Source organism: Gouania willdenowi, unplaced genomic scaffold (genome assembly GCF_900634775.1).
Source record: "Gouania willdenowi unplaced genomic scaffold, fGouWil2.1 scaffold_273_arrow_ctg1, whole genome shotgun sequence".
NCBI lineage: Eukaryota > Metazoa > Chordata > Actinopteri > Blenniiformes > Gobiesocidae > Gouania > Gouania willdenowi.
In genome coordinates, this window is record NW_021145031.1 from 84,735 (window position 1) to 103,874 (window position 19,140).

General features: G+C 38.9%; 2 protein-coding genes and 2 long non-coding RNA genes across 5 annotated transcripts in view; 2 read left to right on the top strand and 2 right to left on the bottom strand.

Moving 5' to 3' along the window:
• LOC114459187 (E3 ubiquitin-protein ligase TRIM21-like) overlaps positions 1–3,808 on the top strand; it is a 47,319-nt gene extending 43,511 nt beyond the window's left edge. For both annotated transcript variants that reach the window (XM_028441517.1, XM_028441518.1), the window contains one exon: positions 3,750–3,808. The gene's annotated coding sequence lies outside the window, so the exon portion shown is untranslated. The remainder of the gene's footprint in view (positions 1–3,749) is intronic.
• The window catches only part of LOC114459191 (uncharacterized), a 29,978-nt gene extending 11,113 nt beyond the window's left edge, over positions 1–18,865 (bottom strand). The window contains exon 1 of the long non-coding RNA XR_003673265.1: positions 18,805–18,865. This is a non-coding gene — a long non-coding RNA (uncharacterized LOC114459191). The remainder of the gene's footprint in view (positions 1–18,804) is intronic.
• LOC114459192 (uncharacterized) lies at positions 6,180–9,250 on the top strand. The gene is made up of 4 exons (XR_003673266.1): positions 6,180–6,280; positions 6,484–6,553; positions 7,571–7,654; positions 8,964–9,250. It is a non-coding gene; the product is annotated as an uncharacterized LOC114459192 (long non-coding RNA).
• Positions 12,253–14,012, bottom strand: LOC114459188 (uncharacterized). The gene is made up of 2 exons (XM_028441519.1): positions 13,171–14,012; positions 12,253–12,801 (listed from the first exon to the last, which is right to left on the bottom strand). Exons 1-2 carry the CDS (start codon positions 13,990–13,992, stop codon positions 12,466–12,468), a joined length of 1,158 nt encoding a protein of 385 aa, XP_028297320.1. The 5' UTR covers positions 13,993–14,012; the 3' UTR covers positions 12,253–12,465.
• Positions 18,866–19,140: the final 275 nt, after the last annotated feature.

Sequence of the window (19,140 nt, forward strand, 5' to 3'; positions counted from 1 at the left end):
ATTCAAAGGTCACTCTATTAACCAATGTTACACCCCAGTCTAGGAGCTCCAGGACGCAACATAAAAACGTAATCAAAAGAAAACTCAGTCTCCAAAAACCACCGACAACGGGTTCCAAAAATTAACACAAATTTATTCCTGAACAAAAAAGGCCTGTACAACATACAATAAACAAGAGTATGATAAGAAACGGACTACATAAGAAGGAAAATAAAGTGCACTAGATATATACAGGTGACAAGCTTAACAAAACAAATAATAATCACTTCACAAACGGATTGGGAGACAGAGTTTTTCCTACGGACAAAGGAGATGCTGCTGCTGTCAAGGTTGGTGAACCCCGACTGACAGTTGCGCTGGCTTTTTGAAAGTGGTGACATCCTCCCAAGCCAATCCGGGCTGCCCACCACTCCTCCTGCTGGCAGCCAATCCTGGGAAGCTGTTCCATTTGGGAAGACATCTCACTCTGTCACAGAACACACCCCAGGCAGCAACAAACAACCAGAGCACAAACTAAATACTAAATAATACGGCGAGGGCCGTAACAACCGAAAACCACAAACTACCTTTATCAGGTCTGTCTCAAGCTACAATAAATTCTAGGATAGATCAGCATAATGATAATAATCATCTTACTAGCACAAGCTAAAAATCTTTTCATAAATGATAATTTTATGAATATAGAAAATGAGATGTTTCCTGTACTTCTTTTATCAATTAATTAATATAAATCAAATTTCTAATAATATTTAATTTGCAGAATACCATACGATACACTGGGTTCAAAACATCAACACGATCATTTTTAAATGATTTTTTTTTTACATTTTTAGTTGATTAATTATTATTATTATTATTATTATTATTATTATTATTATTATTATTATTATTATTATTATTATCAGATTTTAGTGTTTTTTCTAAATATATTTGGTGTAGTAGAGGTGTGTGTAGATATGTGACCTCATAAAGACTGTCAGTTTTTTTTATGCTACGAGAGTATTTTTTTAAAAATAAGTCATTGCTGAATAATAACAGTATTTAAGGTTATTTCATCAATAAAAAGCATCAGAAAGTGTTTTTTTTAATTAATATTATTAATATATTTGCTGTAGTGGACAGAGGGAGACATAATAAAGACTCTTCAGTCAGTTGTTTTCAGGCTATTACAGTAACTGTTAAAGAAGTCATTGATAAGTTATTCCATTTTTTATGATAATAATGATGTCAATAATGACGATTCTTCAAAAAACAGAAAAATATGTTTTGTTAATATATTTGGTGTAGTAAATGGAGACCTACTACAGACTGTCAGTTGTTTAGAGCAGCAATTCTCAACTGGTGGGTCAGGGTTCCCCCCAGTGCTCTATAGGCCTGGGGGGCTTTCCAGGAGCTCCCTGAAACAACGATGTGTCCAATACATAGGACTGGGCTAAGTGTCTTTTTTTGTCCCATGGTATCGAAAATGGTATTCAGTATTTTCCTGAGTATCGATATTGAGTTTGAAATTCTAGTATCGTGACAACCCTAGGTAAGAATATGTCCTTGTTACTGGGAGCTCAGCGCTCTTACCGGGAGCTCCCGGTAACAACGATGTGACACATAAGACTGGGCTAAGTGTTAATGCAAACCACTTCATGAAAGGAATAGTCCAAGTAAAAACTACACGTCTTACCGTCATTAAACCACAAAGGGCCACAGATTTATCAATGGTCAGATTTGACACTTGTATGGAAAGATAAAGCTAATATGTCTCACTTTGTGTGAAATAATTTTTGGCATAAAACTATCGTCACTATTCATCCGTCCCACCTTCAAATGCAATGTTTTTTCTTACAAAAACTACAAAATGCTTTGGATAGCATGTCAACTGGCAAAGCACCAGGTCCAGATGGGTTCCCTGCTGAATTCCTAAAACATTTCTGGTCAATGCTGGCTCCGCTCGTACTAACATAAATTCAAAATAAAGGTTACATAGGAGGCCACATGAATACAGCAAACATTAAATTATTACTTAAACCAGACAAAAACCCCAAGCTACCGTCCCACCTCACTTAATAACAAAGACATAAAAATTATTTGCAAAGCACTCACATCCAGGTTAGAGAAAGTAGTACAGTCAATTATATACCAAGACCAGACAGGATTTATTAAAAATAGACACTCCACAGACAATGTGAGAAGACTGTTTAATTTGATCAACATGGCACAGAACTCTAAAAAGAAAATAATAATCTTGTCACTAGACGCAGAAAAAGCATTTGATAGAGTCAACTGGTCATTCCTCCTTGCTGTCCTTGGCAAATTTGGCTTTGGAGAATCATTCATACAATGGATCTCCACCCTATGCTCTAAACCTAAGGCCTCAGTAACCACAAACAAAATAACATCCCAAAGCTTCACACTGCAGAGGGGAACCAGACAAGGTTGCCCACTCTCACCTTTGCTTTTTGCAATATTTGTTGAACCTCTCGCAGCAGCTGTTCGTCAGAACTCTGTTATTAAAGGAATCCACTCATCCATCTCAGAACACAAAATTAATCTTTATGCGGATGATATTTTACTCTAATTGGAAGAACCCCAATTCTCATTAGAGGAAGTATTTAAACTAATAAACAGCTTCTCTAAACTATCAGACTATTCCATTAACTGGTCAAAATCATCAATCCTTCCTTTAACGAAAAATTCATGGAACCCAGCAACCCAAAACCCACAATACCCCTCCCCCACAAATATAATTAAATATCTAGGCTTAAATATATCACCAAACCTAAATGAATTGATTAAACTGAACCTAGACCCTCTGTTGGATAAAGTCACAGAAGACCCTCGGAGATGGAACAATCTCCCCATCTCACTCCTTGGCAGAATAGCCTCAGTTAAAATGAAAATCTTACCTAAGATAAACTATCTGTTCTCTATGATCCCACTGAAACCACCAACGCAATGGTTCAAAAGATTAGATTCTGCAATCACAAAATTCTATGCTAGGAATAAAGAAACCCAAAATAAGCCTTTCAACTCTTCAAAAAAATAAAAGCGAGGGAGGGTTGGAAGCTCCTAATTTCACGCATTATTACCTAGCAAACCAAATTCTATATTTAACAGAATGGCTAAAACCAAAAGAATACCACAACACCTGTCTAGAAATAGAACAGCTAGACTGCAAACATATTAAACTCTCTGATCTCCCTTTTATCACTGTGACCCTCAAACGTCATAACTGCTTTAAAAACCCACTGATTGCCTCCACCCTGACTGCGTGGTGGAAAGCCCTGGACATTACAAATGTTCAATTGAAAACTAGTATGCTGTCTCCAATCTGGCACAACCCTGACTTTAGAAACAGAAAAACACCGCTCTATCTAAAAACATGGGAAGATATCGGAATTATTCATCTCCAAGACCTCTTCGAAAATGATAAGCTCAGGACATATAACAATCTAACCCAAACATTTAATATAAATAAAAGTAATCTTCTTCAATACCTACAAGTAACAGAGACAATTAAGAAAAATAAGGCAATAGATTTAATCACCTTGCAACCTCCAGAACTGGCCATATATATGAAAAATATCTCAACAAAAACAAAAAAACTCTCAAAAATATACAGAGCACTCTTGAACACTAACTCTAATCACTTACCAATCGCTAAATGGGAAGCTGAACTCTCAATCACCACGAACACCGATTTCTGGACAGAAATTTGTTGCAATACCTTTAAGATGACTAAAAACACAAATCTTCAGCTAATTCAATACAAGGTCCTCCACAGATCCCACATTACCCAACAGAAAATGTATAAAATGGGCTTCTCCCCAACAGACATCTGCTCTCAGTGCACCCAGGGAACAGCTGATTCATATTTACATGCCGTATGGCTTTGTTCTTCAGTTCAACAGTTTTGGTTTCTAATCACTGAAAAACTGTCCTCCATTTTGGACTACAGGATTCCTCTATCTCCAAATCTATGTCTGTTAGGAGACCTGACTATGCTTGATATTCCAGCAAACAAATCACAATCCATCCTTGCGGCACTGGCCATAGCAAAAAAAACAATATTAGTGAATTGGAAAAATAAAACATCGTTAAACATAAACCAATGGCGAAATCTCCTCATGGAATTTATTTCCATGGAAAAGATGTCTGCTCTCAGAAAAAATAAAATAACCTGCTTTGAGGAGCGTTGGACTCCTTTTCTAATTGCATTGAATCTTGATTTTTCATTTTTAGCCTGATGATCTAGCCTGCAAGCAACTGCCAGCACCACTCTTTACTAACACTGATCTAACTGTAGTCCTGGACCTCTATGAGCTTGTGGGGTGGCCTTAACCTGGATTGCTTAGGTGGGTTGCTGGGGTGTTTTGGGTGCCTCTGCGTGGGCCCGTCTGCGCCATCTACCCTCTCCAGTGGCCCGCTATGCGAACGGGCCGGGCTCATACCGGACAGGCCTCCTACATGGCCACTTCACGTCACTCACTCCCAGCTGATCTGGCTCACCCACTTGTTGCACCTCACTCATACCCAACCCTTGGGGGGCTGGATGGTGGGGCTGGGGGTGGAGGGGGCCGCCACCTGTGCTACTAAGTAGTGGTGCGGGGGCAGCACTCCCACCTCTAGCTGCTCTACTAATCCCACCAATTATAATTACACCTCAACACACCACCCCCCGGAGGGTGGGACCACCACTTCTACCCTCCGGGGCTATTGCATCACACAAATATATACACAGGTTAAATGGAGAGGCACCATAACAGGGTGGTGGGTAGCTTCACACATTTGGGCCTGTCGGGTGGGGGCCCGGCCTCTCTGTTGATGGCTGGGCTACCGTGCAGAGATCAGGAGGGTGCAGTCGGGCGTGGCGGTGGGTCTCTGGGGGGTGTGGATGGGTGTTGCTGGGGGCTCTCTTTGCAGGGTCTCTCTGGGCAATGCCGGCCTGGTGGGGGGTGGGGCTTGGTGCCTGTCTCCTCGTGTGGGTCCGGGGCGGCCTGCCTCGCCTGTGTGGGGGGTGGGCGCGCTGACGGGGTGCTGGCATCTACGGCGGGGCAGGGGCAAGGTCGCTTGGCGCTCCGGGATGGTGCTCTTTGCTGGGAGGTGGCTCTAGCTGTTCCGGTGGTTAGGGTCGGTATCGGCCACTTGGTGGGTCAGTCCTGCTATCTGCGGGCTGGCGGGCGGGTGGGTTCTGCGCCTTTGGCTGGGGGCTGCTGCTTCGCATTGGTTGTGTGCCATTGGGGTGCCTCTCTCCCGCGGTGGCGGCCGCCGGTCGCTCTTGTGCCGGGGGGGGGGGGGGGGGAGCATTGCCCCATGGCTTGCGCTGTCCGGTGTGGGGGCGGGGCCTGGGCTGCTGTTCTTGCGCCGTCTGGGGCTGTGCGTTCCTGCTGGGTTGTGGCCGGTTTGTGGGCCGGGGTGGGTTGGGCGCCTCCCATGGGGGTTTGGCCCTGGGGCTCACCCTTGGGGGTTCCCTGTCCTGCGGTGGTGCCCTTCGGGTCCGGCAGGCCCGGCCGGCTGGTTGGACCGGTACTGGCGGGTGTCTTCCGGGGCGGGTGGTGCGTGGTCATGTGGTCAACACATGCTAATTACTAATTTCTTGCCAAACATAAAACATGCATATTTAACCTGTACATTCCTACTTCACCTCCTGTAACATCTACAGACCATCAACTTTCCTGCACCTGTGACTAACCTTAAGTTTTAAATCCTTGGTAAGAAACTAAACCAACAAAAACACTATTCTGGAAGAAAATAGAGATTTTAATTGTGTGGGAACAGATTCATTTAACCACCAATGTACAGGTTAAATATGTATGTTTTATGTGTGGCAAGAAATGAGTAATTAGCATGTGTTATCATTAGGGATGTAACGATTCACTCAACTCCCGATACGATTCGATTCACGATACTGGGTTCACGATACAATTCTCTCACGATTTTTTCATTTACAAAATGGGACTGTAGACAAATACTGTATTATTTTCCTTTTATTTTTCATTGTCAAAAGAATTCCTTGATAAACTATTCAAAACTACGGAGCCCCAGACATGACATGGTAAAAAAAAATATTAACTCGTGCGCACAAAATACTAAATTGTGGCCACGAAATAAGTATAACGTGCGCACGAAATACTAATTCGTGCGCACAAAATACTAATTTGTGGCCACGAAATAGGTATAATGTGCGCACGAAATAATAATTAATAATATTAATAACATTCCTGGACAGCTGGGGAAAAAAATCGAGCGCACCTTCTCAAGAAACTGCAGCCTACTTGAAGTCCTTAAGGTGAGTGTCTTTTCTTTTTCTGTTCACGTCAATATCTTGTTATCCCGCATTTTGGCAGTTATTTAGGCTTATGTTTAATACTTTGTTACAACGGGTAGCCTATCTGCTGACGTCTCACAAAACTTACAAACTTTTTATCCTCATCCTGTTACTACACGTTGGTTTGTTGTGCTAATAATGTAGCCGTAAACTCGTGTCTGCAGGAGCTGCAGTCCTGGCGTGGACACACATGGCACTTCTCAAGCAGAGCTGAGGCGTGTACTACTAAGCGAGGTATGTTGAGCATAAAGCCAGAGTTTTCCGTGTCACAGGTGTCTCTCTTTTAAAACCATGCTAACTCAGACCGTGACACCGGTGTGCTACGTTTTTTAATGATTATTTTGGCATGTGTAGCGCATGTTACTAAAACTGCTTTTATTTTGAAAACTTTCCGGCCAACCACTGTTTGCTAGCTTCAAGACGGGGTCATAGTTGTTTTAGTTCCGGGTGATCGGCAACCCAGTCGTAAGCTCCTACCGTGAACCGGCACTAAAGTCCCAAATTAAATGACTGGATGGACACTGAATCATCTTCCCTTAATAATATTTGGGGAGCTTTTAGGCTGAAGTGGACAAATGCTCAACTCATTGTATTCAGTCAAACTCAATTCATGCATAATAATATGAGTCTATAGAGTTTTGTTTACAACCTTGTCTTTGCTGGTTTGGAGGTGGTCACCATGGTGTGTGTGTAAGAGAGATATATAATTGAATATGTATATATTATATTATCACATTATATGGATAAATGGTCTTACCGTGGGCACAATTGTGTATTTGAATAAACGTTATATGTCATTAAACACTGAAAAACATCTCTAGCAATGGTCTTTTGACATTCACTTTCTATATTCAAGATGGGAATTGTGACACTGTGGTCAGCTCTCCCAAGATAAGCATCTTTAAAGTATTGGAACAGCATATTATTTTTTTAATTGGTTACTCTCTTCCACATAGGCTGCAACACCTTATTTTAATGAATTTTAATTGAAACAGTACAAAGTGCAGATATATCCTCTTGTATATTGTGTGCTTTCTCATATTGTATGTTGGTGGGCCACTATGCTAGGACTGCTCCCCAGGGATAGGTTAAATTGCAGAGGACACATTTCAATATATGTGTAACAACATATACATGACCAATAAAAGCTTAAAGCCCAATTTAATTTTTTTTTAATTTAAAAAATTTTTTAATTCATTCATTTTCAAAAATCTACTACTTGTTAATTAATTTTGTTTTCCTGTGGTTTAGTGATCAACTATGGATACTCAGCTGCGAGAATTTTTGATGGAGCGCAAACTTGAAGATGTGATCCAGAAACTTGAAGATGAAAATGTAAGGGAGGGGTGTGTGTGTGTGTGTGTGTGTGTGTGTGTGTGTGTGTGTGTGTGCGTGCGTGCGTGCGTGCGTGCGTGCGTGCGTGCGTGCGTGCGTGCGTGCGTGCGTGCGTGCGTGCGTGCGTGCGTGCGTTGAAATTTTGTGTAGAACATGGTCAGACCAGAACAGATTGGCTAAATGCACAAATTCAGATGCACAATCTAAAAAATTTACATTTTCATTTTTAATGTAATCAAATGTACAAAAAATCAACTGTTTACACATTAATTTAAAATAGTTCTCAGTCATCTCATGCTGAAAAAATATCTGCATCATTATCAAAAGCTAATGTTATCAAAAGTAGTTACATAAAATGAGGTGAAACATTATATTGCACTAGAAATATGGACTTAGTTACATTTGAAGCCACACGGACTTGTGCGTCACGCAGCTGCTGCTGTGATCACTCAGATGCTGCTGCACGATTAATTAAAACTCTGACAGCCACAGACTTCTGTCCACGTTGGTCACAGTGATTCAACTATTTTCATATTATATCCAACGTAAAGTCACAATTTGATCCACTACAAAGTGAAACAAGCTGGCATATGCAGATCAGGATGGACCACAAACTGTTCCCACGCATATATTAATGAGGCTCAGCTCAGGTCATTTTGAACTATTTATATTTAAAACTGTGTATTATGGAAGCCAATAGTTCTGTTTCACTGTAAACATCCCTCTGTATTAAAGCAGGACGCTCTGCGACCGCGTTATTTCCTCATATCTCCAGCGCATCTAACTCCATCACGCTTTACAGCGATGACGATGATGATGATGATGACGATGATGATCAAGGAGAGAGATTTTAACTGTGACTCGGACAGAATGCGGCCTATCCTCAGTCACACTGCAATAATCTGATCAATGGTCTGATTAAATCAACCTGTTATACTGTTTATCAACGAAGACATTTCAAATTAAAAGTGAACTTTATAATTTTCAATGACATTCACAAGCATTGGGAAAGCTCCAGGTTCCGTGATTTCTAGACAGCCCAAAAAAATGACATCACCGCCTCCTTTCTTTCAACCCGCCTTCATTCACACATGTACGCTTTTTGGCTCTTTACGCGCGGTGGGCGTGTCAGCAGCTTGGACCGGAGAATACGCGTAGAAGAGAAGCGCAAAAAGGCGTTTAAGTCCAAACAGGAGAATAGAGCCCTATATTCTTAACTTCCTTTAAATATTCATTGGCATTCTATATTATGCATTAGTATGTTCTAATTCATTTATTTATTGACTTGGAGTATATTTTGTTTTTACAGATTGATGAAACTGTCATTTCGTTAATGACAGACAGTGACCTGGCAAAGTACATCCCCAAAGTTGGAGATAGAGTCTCCACTGTGGCCTTTTGCAGACAAGCAGCACTGTCGCAAAAATCACCATCCAGAAAAGAATCCATACTTTCAAAGCTACGACAAAGACTGTCTGGAGCTGACGGGATGCCTCCAAAAAAGAAATTATCTCAGTGGGCAGGAAATACAAATGCCAAACGGAAATTGAGACGAATTGAGGTTGGCTGGATGGATTTTGATGAGGAAGAGGAAAGGTACAAACAGGCGAGGGCTGTAAGTGGTGGAGGAACGAGGCATCTTTCTATTGACAAAGACGAAACAGTGGCAAATATCAAAGGTATTGCTGAAAATCTTTTTTTCCCAGAAGGCCAATCAAAAAAAAACAAAAGTCTTTCACACTATTCAACTCATATTGAGAGCTCACAGATACATGTTGAAGTGTCCAATACAGTAGACGAGTTGTATAGCCAAAGCAAAGTCAGAATGCTGCGACTTTATCTGTGCACCAAGAAGACAACAAGACAGCAGCCCTCAAGAGTGGAGGCAGGTGATCACGAAATAAGCCAACCATCAGTGGTAGATCTCACTGACAATGAACAGAGTCAGGCCATTGAGGATCTGTTCAGTAATTCAGAATCACCAAACCACTACGGAATTAATGATGGAGCTTCCACAAGTGATAATTTGGAACTGAACGACACATTACCATGGGATGGTCTGCTAACTCTGGACGAAAGCAAAGATTCTGATGCAATTATTATTATAAGTGGGGATGTAAGTTATGTAACAGTGGATGAACCAAACCTCGAAACACCCTTTCCAGAAAAAGAGGACGATGCACCTCATCAAACAGTGGATCTGTCACCGGTGCTTGCAGGGGAGGCCGGTGTTCCAGCTCAAGCACTTCCTGAACCACTATCTTGTCCTGTAACGCTGATCATAAGAAGAGGTCACTGTCTCACTGACTTGATCAGTGCCTTCAAGGACCCAAAAATTATTGCATCTGAGGTCAACATCAAAATGCGTTTACCAAATGGAGAGCTTGAACAGGGGGAAGGAAATGGTGTTTTGCGAGACTGCCTGACAGAATTTTGGATGGATTTCTATGACAGCTGCACACTGGGAGTTGAGGTGAAAGTCCCCTTCATCAGGCATGACTTTCAGTGTGAAGAATGGCAGGCTGTAGCTAGAGTATTTGTAGTAGGGTGGAAACAAGCAGGTTACTTCCCAGTAAAACTTGCAATACCATTTCTTGAAGAAGTGCTGTATGGCTCGACAACCAGTAGTTTTAAGGATTCCTTTTTACTGTATGTATCACAAGAAGAAAGATCTGTCCTTCTGAAGGCTTTAGAGGACTTTAATTCAGTTGACACAGATGAATTGCTGGATATACTCGATGCACATGAATGCAAGCAAGTCCCCACCAAAGACACACTGCTCCCAGTTTTGGCACAGATTGGACACAAAGTAATAGTTCAGGCCCCAATGTATGTAATTAAGTGCTGGCGTCCTGTTGTGGGTTCTGTAGCTGGTTTACTACCACAAGAAGGACTGCATCATTTCATTACACAAAAAAAACCAACTGCAAAAACAGTGAAGGGGCTTCTAAATTTTCCAGAGGAGATGACAGCTGCCCAGTCAACAGTTTCTCGTTACCTGAAAAGGTACATCGGGGAAATTGATTGTAACCATCTTCAGCTTTTCCTGCGGTTCTGTACAGGGTCTGATCTCTTGGATAATGTCATACTAATTGAGTTCATAGAAACCACAGATTTCCTCCGTAGACCACAGTCCCACACATGTGGATGTGTACTAAAGCTGCCCATTGGTTACAACAGCTATCCAGATTTTCGCAGCGAATTTAACAACATTCTCACAAGCTCAATGTGGGTAATGGATGTGGTGTAGGTAATATAAACAATAACATGAAGGATGTGACAGCTCCTTGTTCGAATGGATGGTTTTGCTATTTGTAATATGTATGTCATTGTTGCTTTTTTTATGTTCAGCGTTTTATTTCATCTGCCTTTAAAGGGGTTGCTGTGTTCTTTCACAGTCAAATGGTAAGCTTAAAGGGATGGTTCGGGTTTTTTGAAATGGGGTTTGTATGAGGTATGTATGCTTAGTCGGTGTCTTACCTGCAGTAGACAGCACTCGGCGCTCTCCCAGTTTGCAGAAGCAGAGGGGAGTGCCGGGACAGAAGCAAAGCAATACATTGCTGGGGACGGGGACAGCAATATCGGAAAAAAACATCCCGTGTTACTCCGGTTAGTGCCACAAGAAATGACTACTTTATGAGCGGGTGAAGAGCTGAAAATATTCCAATTATAGCGTACAGTTACTGTTCTACAAACTGGGAGAATGCTGAGCGCTGTCTACTGCAGATACACTGACTAGGCATATGTACAGCTCCACTTCAAATACCAAAATCCAGTTGATTAAGGATGTTTTATATTATTATTACAGTGTTTTGTAGCAACCCCAGTAAAAAAAAAGGAAGTGAGCCTTGAATGATGTTTTCATGGTATTTAAAATATAGTCAGTTGTTTACATTAGTGGTTTACACTTTAAAGAAGTTTAAATATATACAAATAATTCTTATCCTGTTATTATGTACAAAATACAACCTGTTTTTCAATGTGGTGTATTTTGAAAACAGACCAATGAATAAACCATTCAAGTTTGTACTAAATGTTGATATCCTCTTGGTTACATTCAATACATCTTCACACTTGAACAATTCTAATGACACCACCCATAGTTACTTTCTAGCATTATAAATGTGCTGTGACTGATAATGGAAGACGATTATTCATCAAACATTCAATTGTTTTATTTTCTTCCATCATTATAAAAACAGAGGCTCAGGAAAAATACAGAGCATTGATGATACAACCATCATAATGATACACTATACAGTCGTCTATTTGGTTTTCTTGTCTAATTGATCATAATATTAGAATCATGATGTCATTGCCAGTCTGTGTGGTTGCTGTCCAGGGTGCTATTGTCCTTGTTATAAATGGTTAAATGGATATTTTTTGTGTTACCATTTAGGTGATGCCAATAAGAGATCAGTTTATTTTTGTTTGAACTTTACCCTAAAGCCAAATACCAAAAACATATAACAACCAAACTTTATGAACAACTTTTGAAGCTATTACAGTTTGACGAGTTTAATATTACTGAAGAATAATGACTCTAGCCCCAAAAGATAGATTTTGTCTAACTTGTTAAACTATTTAAGTTAAATATTTCTTATTTTGTAGCTAACTTTTGTTATCAATACTTAATGATGAGCTAATTTACTGAAAAATAGGTAAAATTGAAAAGTTATACAGTCTTTTCTGATTATTTTGGTTTAAACAAAGACACAAGATGATCACACAAATATAAAAAGTAATATGTACATTATGCTATTAAAAGAATGTACTAAAGTACCAAATGTACCTCACGATTTGTTGTCCATTCAAATAGCCTCAAATAACTGAGGACGAACCGTGTCCCTCAGATGAAAATATAAATCAAGTGCCTGGGACAAGGTAGATGGGAACTCCAAGCTTGATTCCCCCATTATTATTGTGCACAAATCAAACATGTCCACATCACATGGGACTGAACTAAAAAATGTGCACCTTTCTTTACATGTGGTCAAATCTTCAGTCAGTGGAACAAGACATTCTTCTGCACCCCAAAGGTGAGGGGCGATGTACATGACATCAGGTATCCCACTGGGCACGTTAGTGTTCTTGGAGGGCCTTATACGGTGAGCATTCCAAACACTCCGGATGTCATTTAATACCTCCTGTTGAAGAAACAATAATGATTAAGTCACAGCTGGTATACAGTGTATTTTTATACAGTGATTAGGGCTTACATTAGGTGAAATATAGTCCTCTTTATTCTCTACATGCCTTTGCAGTGGGTAAGAAAAAGTTTGTGTTAAGAAAATAAAAGTACCTTAAATTGCATTGTGATACATACAGTATGAACATTAACACTGTTTAAATATAGGAAAAGAAAACACTTTTTTTGTATTTATATTTAATTAAGTGTCTATTTGGCGTACCACTAGATGGAGCCTGCTGTGTTACGCATACCACAGTTTGAGAATCTGTGGTCTAAAGAATCAGTACATCACACACATGAACATAAACTCACAGTGGCTATTTACCTGAATGAATGGCATAAAACAGAACTGTGACAAGGCTTTGTCAACGAAATCCCCAGCGAAGAATCCCTCATCCTTCAGTTCTGCTAGAAGTGTGATCCAGGATTCGATTCCTTGTTTTCTCATCACTCCCCACCAGCTCTCAATTCTCTGGTTCGCGGTGCTTGCTCCTGTGATGTAGCTTCTCTCCGCTGCTCTGTCATCCACGTCATTTCTCCGTAAATACCGCTGAATGTCTCTCACCACTACGTTCTCAGTGCCCATGTCAGTTCGTACGAGCCTGGGGCAGCCCCCACATCGCTCCACTGCGTCCACAAAGTACCCCCCGATAACTTTCGGGTCACTGTTAGTGAGGGCGGCCCGCAGCCAAATGATGTTGCGCGAGAACCCGTCAATGCAGCCATTAATGCATATCCCATATGGCTTCAGTTTGTCGTATGAGTCTATGTGCCACACAAAGTTAGGTCCCTGAGCAAAATATTGCCTCCTTCTGAGACGTCTGCTCTGACGAACGTGAGAACCGATGGGGTCCAGTAGAGAGAGGAGGATCCTGACGTCTTCTTTTCTGATAGAAATACCGTGTTGTTTACACTTTGTATACATCCACCGGTAACCGTGATCCTTTCCAGGGCCTTGCAGTTGGTCAACAATGAAATCTATCCCGGCGTCCAAGTCGTACCTCCGCCGGCAAAGCAACCTGGCTCTCAATATTCTGTTTAAATGCCTCTCGGTAATAATGGTTCTTTGCAATGCCAGGCTTTTCAGAATGTCTTTGTAGCTCATTCCCAGCCTAAAATAAAACTCAATCATACTATCCCTGTCCATCGTGTAACTTTAGCCTCTCTCCTGCCTCTACCTTAAATACCTTAGAGAAGGTGCGCTCGATTTGCTCACCCAGCTGACCAGGAATGTTATTAATATTATTAATTATTATTTCGTGCGCACATTATACCTATTTCGTGGCCACAAATTAGTATTTCGTGCGCACGAATTAGTATTTTGTGCGCACGAATTAGTATTTCGTGCGCACGACTTAGTATTTTGTGCGCACGAGTTAATATTTTTTTTTACCATGTCATGTCTGGGGCTCCGTACAAAACAATGCAATTTATCTAAAAATAAATCTTGAATTAAATAAATAAAGGAATAATACCAATGAAAATGAAGCCTATTCATTTAAATTCTGGTTCTATAGTAAACAATGCAAAACTGCATAATAGTTCTTTTTCTTTTAAAAGTAAAATGTATTTTGTGCCTTAACAATTGGACTAAAAAAAAAAAACCGCCATTGCACTGATTTACGTCATATTTGTTTGGACCAGCAGAGGGCGCTGGTAACACAGTGGTCGGTTGGCATGCAGATATTCTAGCAGTGAAGAAGAGATGCTATGCTAGCAGACAGAGCTAATAGAAAAACGTGACTTTTACAGATATTCAAGTAATATTACAGATAGTCTTTCGGTGCTAAAGGGGTAATAAATGATTTATTAACATATTTAAGAGTAGAAGGCAGCCAGAAAGGAAGTATTAGCAGACTCCGCCCGCCGCCAACACTTCCGGATAAAAAAAGTACTGCGATTCAATTGTCAGAAAATCGATTTCAACCGTGATACCTATGAATCGATTTTTAACTGCCTTACGATTAATCGTTACATCCCTAGTTATCATATTCATGTTACTTTTTGTAGCTTTTCATATACGTTAACTATAAAAATATTCTTTATATAACATTGTGTTCATGTAAACTGATCAATACATGATCAATATAAATCAAATGAAATCAAACATTATTCTATATAATGTTAACTGTATATAATGTAATACACTGTATTGTCTTCATAGAGAAGGTATTTATGGCTCCAGGAGGACTTTAATCCAGGTGAGATGAGGTTAAATGGTTCCTTGTAGAGTAAAGGTTACAGACCCCTGACCAGGGAAAGAGGGTTAGGAGACCCCACTATCAGAGCTGGACCCTCTGAATTTAATTCATGGGTGAAACAATGCAGATTCTAAGTTGGTTATGTTACTGTTAACTTAATTCAAGTACAGCCTTTCTGCAAAATAAAAAAACAGAATACATGTAACCTGTTGTTATGATTTGCTGTTATTTAAAAAAAATTGTTCCGTCTTCTTTTAAAATTGTATAAAATAAATGACCTGTTATTTCAGCCACTGCTTGTTGCAGAAAAACTTAATATTGACACTAAAACATTGAAAAACTTAGCAAATATATCTCGAGTCATTGTCAATCTTTACTTCATACAAAACTACGATACACCAGTTAAGTCAACTATTCATCAGCATGTATGTCTATCCTGTACACTCTCCACCCCTGCTAAAAAAAAAAAAAAAAAAAAGGACAAAAGTGTGAGACCAAATTCTGTGCTGGTGAGACCAGCTGAGAAAGATAGTTGCACCAGTGCCACCACTGGAAAAGTTAGTGTAGAGGTAGATCCCTGCATACCACAATCACAACCACAATCATCCACACATTCATAGTGTTGTGACAGGAAAGCCAAATATGAATATAAATCTAGATAAAAAAGCACAAAGCAAACAAAAATGTATAACATAACAGAATGAAAAATAACATAAAATCAATAACACTAATGAAAAATCAATATAAATGATTTGGTAATTGTGTATTTTTATAACATAACAAATGGCAAACCTTTAAGAAAGTACACACAAAAACTAGTGGTGTAACAATACATCGATACACATCGATTAATTAATTAACGATTCAATTACATCGATGCACAATGAAAACATCGATAAACATAGTGAACTTTAAGATACACCTTTATTTTGAAATTCACATAGCACGTCTGTACGTCCGTGCCACCATTTCCTGCTTGAGGAGAGTGGCATAACAGAGCAAATGCCACGTGACAACAAAGCCTTGCAATGCCTGCTGCCACTAGGGATGGGCGATATTGACAAAAAAATGTATCCCGATAATTTCTAGTATTTATCATGATAATGATAAAAGTCACAATAAATAAAAACTATGAATAAAAATAAAATAAAAAAATTCACAACTTAGTGTAAACAGGTTCCTTAAAAACACAAATAAATGTGAATACATCAACACTAGACACATTTAAAAAGGCTACAATAACTGCTGACTCAAACAGCTCATGAGCTGATATTTTATGGAATATAATTGTGCATGTGGATCACTATTAGTGTTATTGTATGTAATTCATTTATTTCCTCACTTGAAATAAAATTATTTAAAAAAAAAAGCACATTAAAAGCACAAATAACTTCAATAGTGTTTTTACTGCTGATGAAATATAAAAATATTGCGTTTCACAAAATGGGATGATGGAATAGTGACATTAGTTATTATGTTAATATTTATTTCACACAACGTGTGACATGTTAATTTTTATCCTTCCATACAAGTGTTAAATCTAACCATAAACAAATCTGTGGTTTTATGACAGTAAGACTTGTGGCCCTCGCTAATTTCAGACATGGGAATTTATCGTTTATATCGAGGGTTGACAAATTCTTACCGGTGAGAATGTTTTTGACAATAAATCATAAAGGATAAAATATCGCACATTCCTAGCTGCCACCCTCAGCAACGCGAGGAGTCAATGAGAAAAAGCCACCAGAGGAAAGAGGTAAAAATGATGAACTATACATCAGGAAATGAAACAATAATCAAAGTGCAGCGCAATAGTAGTGATGCTGATTTTAAGATGATATGAATTAGGTTGAAGAAGGTTGTTTTGTTAGGGGTTTAGCACACACGTGAGTGCACAGACACACAAACTGAGATCTGATACTTTCAGTATTTGGTCAGTGCTCGTAAATGGGTTGATTTATACAAACTCCTCACAACAAACAACGTCTGTTCATGTAAATAAACAGAACTACTGAATAACAAGTTTCTGGAAGTCCACTTAAGATATTTATTTAATATTAAAGAAGTTTTATCAAAACCATATATGTAGCATTATTATCTGTGTACCCTTCGTCCTTTGGTTATTCTGTTTTAAAACCAAATCAAAATAAATAAACCATGTGGTCATTTTTGTTTTACACAAATTCATTATATGCCCCTTAAAATACGTTTTTATACTTAGTTATATAACAGTGTGGATTCATTAACATGTCAATGTTAAAATAATAATAATAATAATAATAATAATAATAATAATAATAATAATAATAATAATAACAATAATAATAATAATAATAATAATAATAATAATAATAACATGCCAGTGACACTTTTTTCTCCATCTGGTTACAGTTTGTTACAGTGAAATCAACTGTTTTTAAAGCCATATTTTTGTATTATTAAAAACGTATTACACCATAGTAATTTAAATAAAACTATAGATACTTTTTATCACTCACACAATTCAAAGTTTAACACTTAGTTCAATGTTACAGAATGGTGTTTATATTGTTTATTTAATGCCTGAAAGACCTTAGAAATGAAATGGTTAAATCATATTTCTGTTGTTTTTAGTGAGCTGATAAACATGTAAATGATTGTGTGAGGTGATCATATGATATCACATCATATCCATCACAGGCTTGTGAAACTAATCAAATTTGTAACGTGACAGACTTTGTGATATCGGCAAACATCGTATTGTGATGAAGCTAATGATTTACACCCCTACTAATAACTATATCTCTAACTCAAGTAAACAAACATTCCATTTATTTTCATGCTCAGTTATTCTGTTGTTATTTGTTGCTATAATAGTTTCTAGCGTATACTGATGATAAACTCTATTATTAAAGTGTTTTATACATATATTTGATATAGTTTTAGCTTTAAAAACAGACATTTTACCCGGCAAGATAATCAGATTCAAAAAGTGTTTACATTTACCTTCAACAACACAAAATATTCTGTGGTGTGATTCACAAAACAATATCTATAGACCTTAACCATGACTGTACATTGACCCAAAACAAAACTAAAACAGGGTTGCGGGGGTCTGCCAGTGCCAATCTCCAGCTCTCATTGGGCGCTGGGCGGGGTAAAATAATAATAATAAAATAAAATTAATAAACAGCATTTGTGTTAATATCTCTTTCATAGTACTTAGAGGGGAAATTATTAATGATTGCCTAAGGTTTTCAGAGTTTATCAAAATGGTAGAAAGTCACGTTTCATATATTTATATATATTTAAAAGGGCAGACACAACAAAGACTGTCAGTTGCTCTCATGGTACTACAGTTATTTTTTTTTAAGGTTATTACTAATTAATGACATTAATACTGGATATTAATGAAAACATAAATCAGATAAAGTATCTTCTTAACTATATTTGCTATAGTAAATAGAGAGCCCTAATAAAGACTGTCCACAGGGTTATTGGTGTTATTGTTGACGCTTCCTTTGGGGGTGTGACTTTGTAGACGGTCCCTGCCCACTCCTTAGCTCATTAACATAAAGTGTGTTTTTCTGTAGTTTGTTCTCTGTGTTCCACTGAGTACACACAGGTTGTTCCACCTTTACATCGTCACATATTGATAGAGAAATGTGAGTGTGAATGAAGTGGGTCACCAGTTAAACTAGTCTCCAGTGTGTGTGTAACAGCGGATGAATGTGGTGAGTGAGTGAGTGAATGAATGGAAACACACGGAGTGTTCTAACCTCTTCCTTCACAGAGCACACATCTGAAAACTCCTCCGTTTCTTCTTCTCCGCTTTTCTCCATCTTTGGAGCAAACATTCCGTCCCACACATGGTCGGGATGACGAAGCTCCTCCAGCACAGCTTTCCTCCTGCAGCCTTCATCATCATCATCATCATCATCATCATCATCACTGTCCGTCTTACTCATACTCAGCTTCACTTCCCTCAATAATATTTGTTCCTGTTCCTTTTCCTCTTCTTCTAGTTTAACGGTAGTCATCATCCAGCTCTGTCCGTCCTCCATTTCACTGCTTTGTTCCTGACTCTAGCTGGTTGCCAGATATAACCGACGATT

Excerpts from the sequence above, each read along its gene's own strand:
- LOC114459188 (XM_028441519.1), bottom strand. The coding sequence starts at position 13,992 with ATGGACAGGGATAGTATGATTGAGTTTTATTTTAGGCTGGGAATGAGC. Across the intron at positions 12,802-13,170 it reads GTTTTATGCCATTCATTCAG|GAGGTATTAAATGACATCCG; the intron begins GTAAATAGCCAC and ends TTTCTTCAACAG.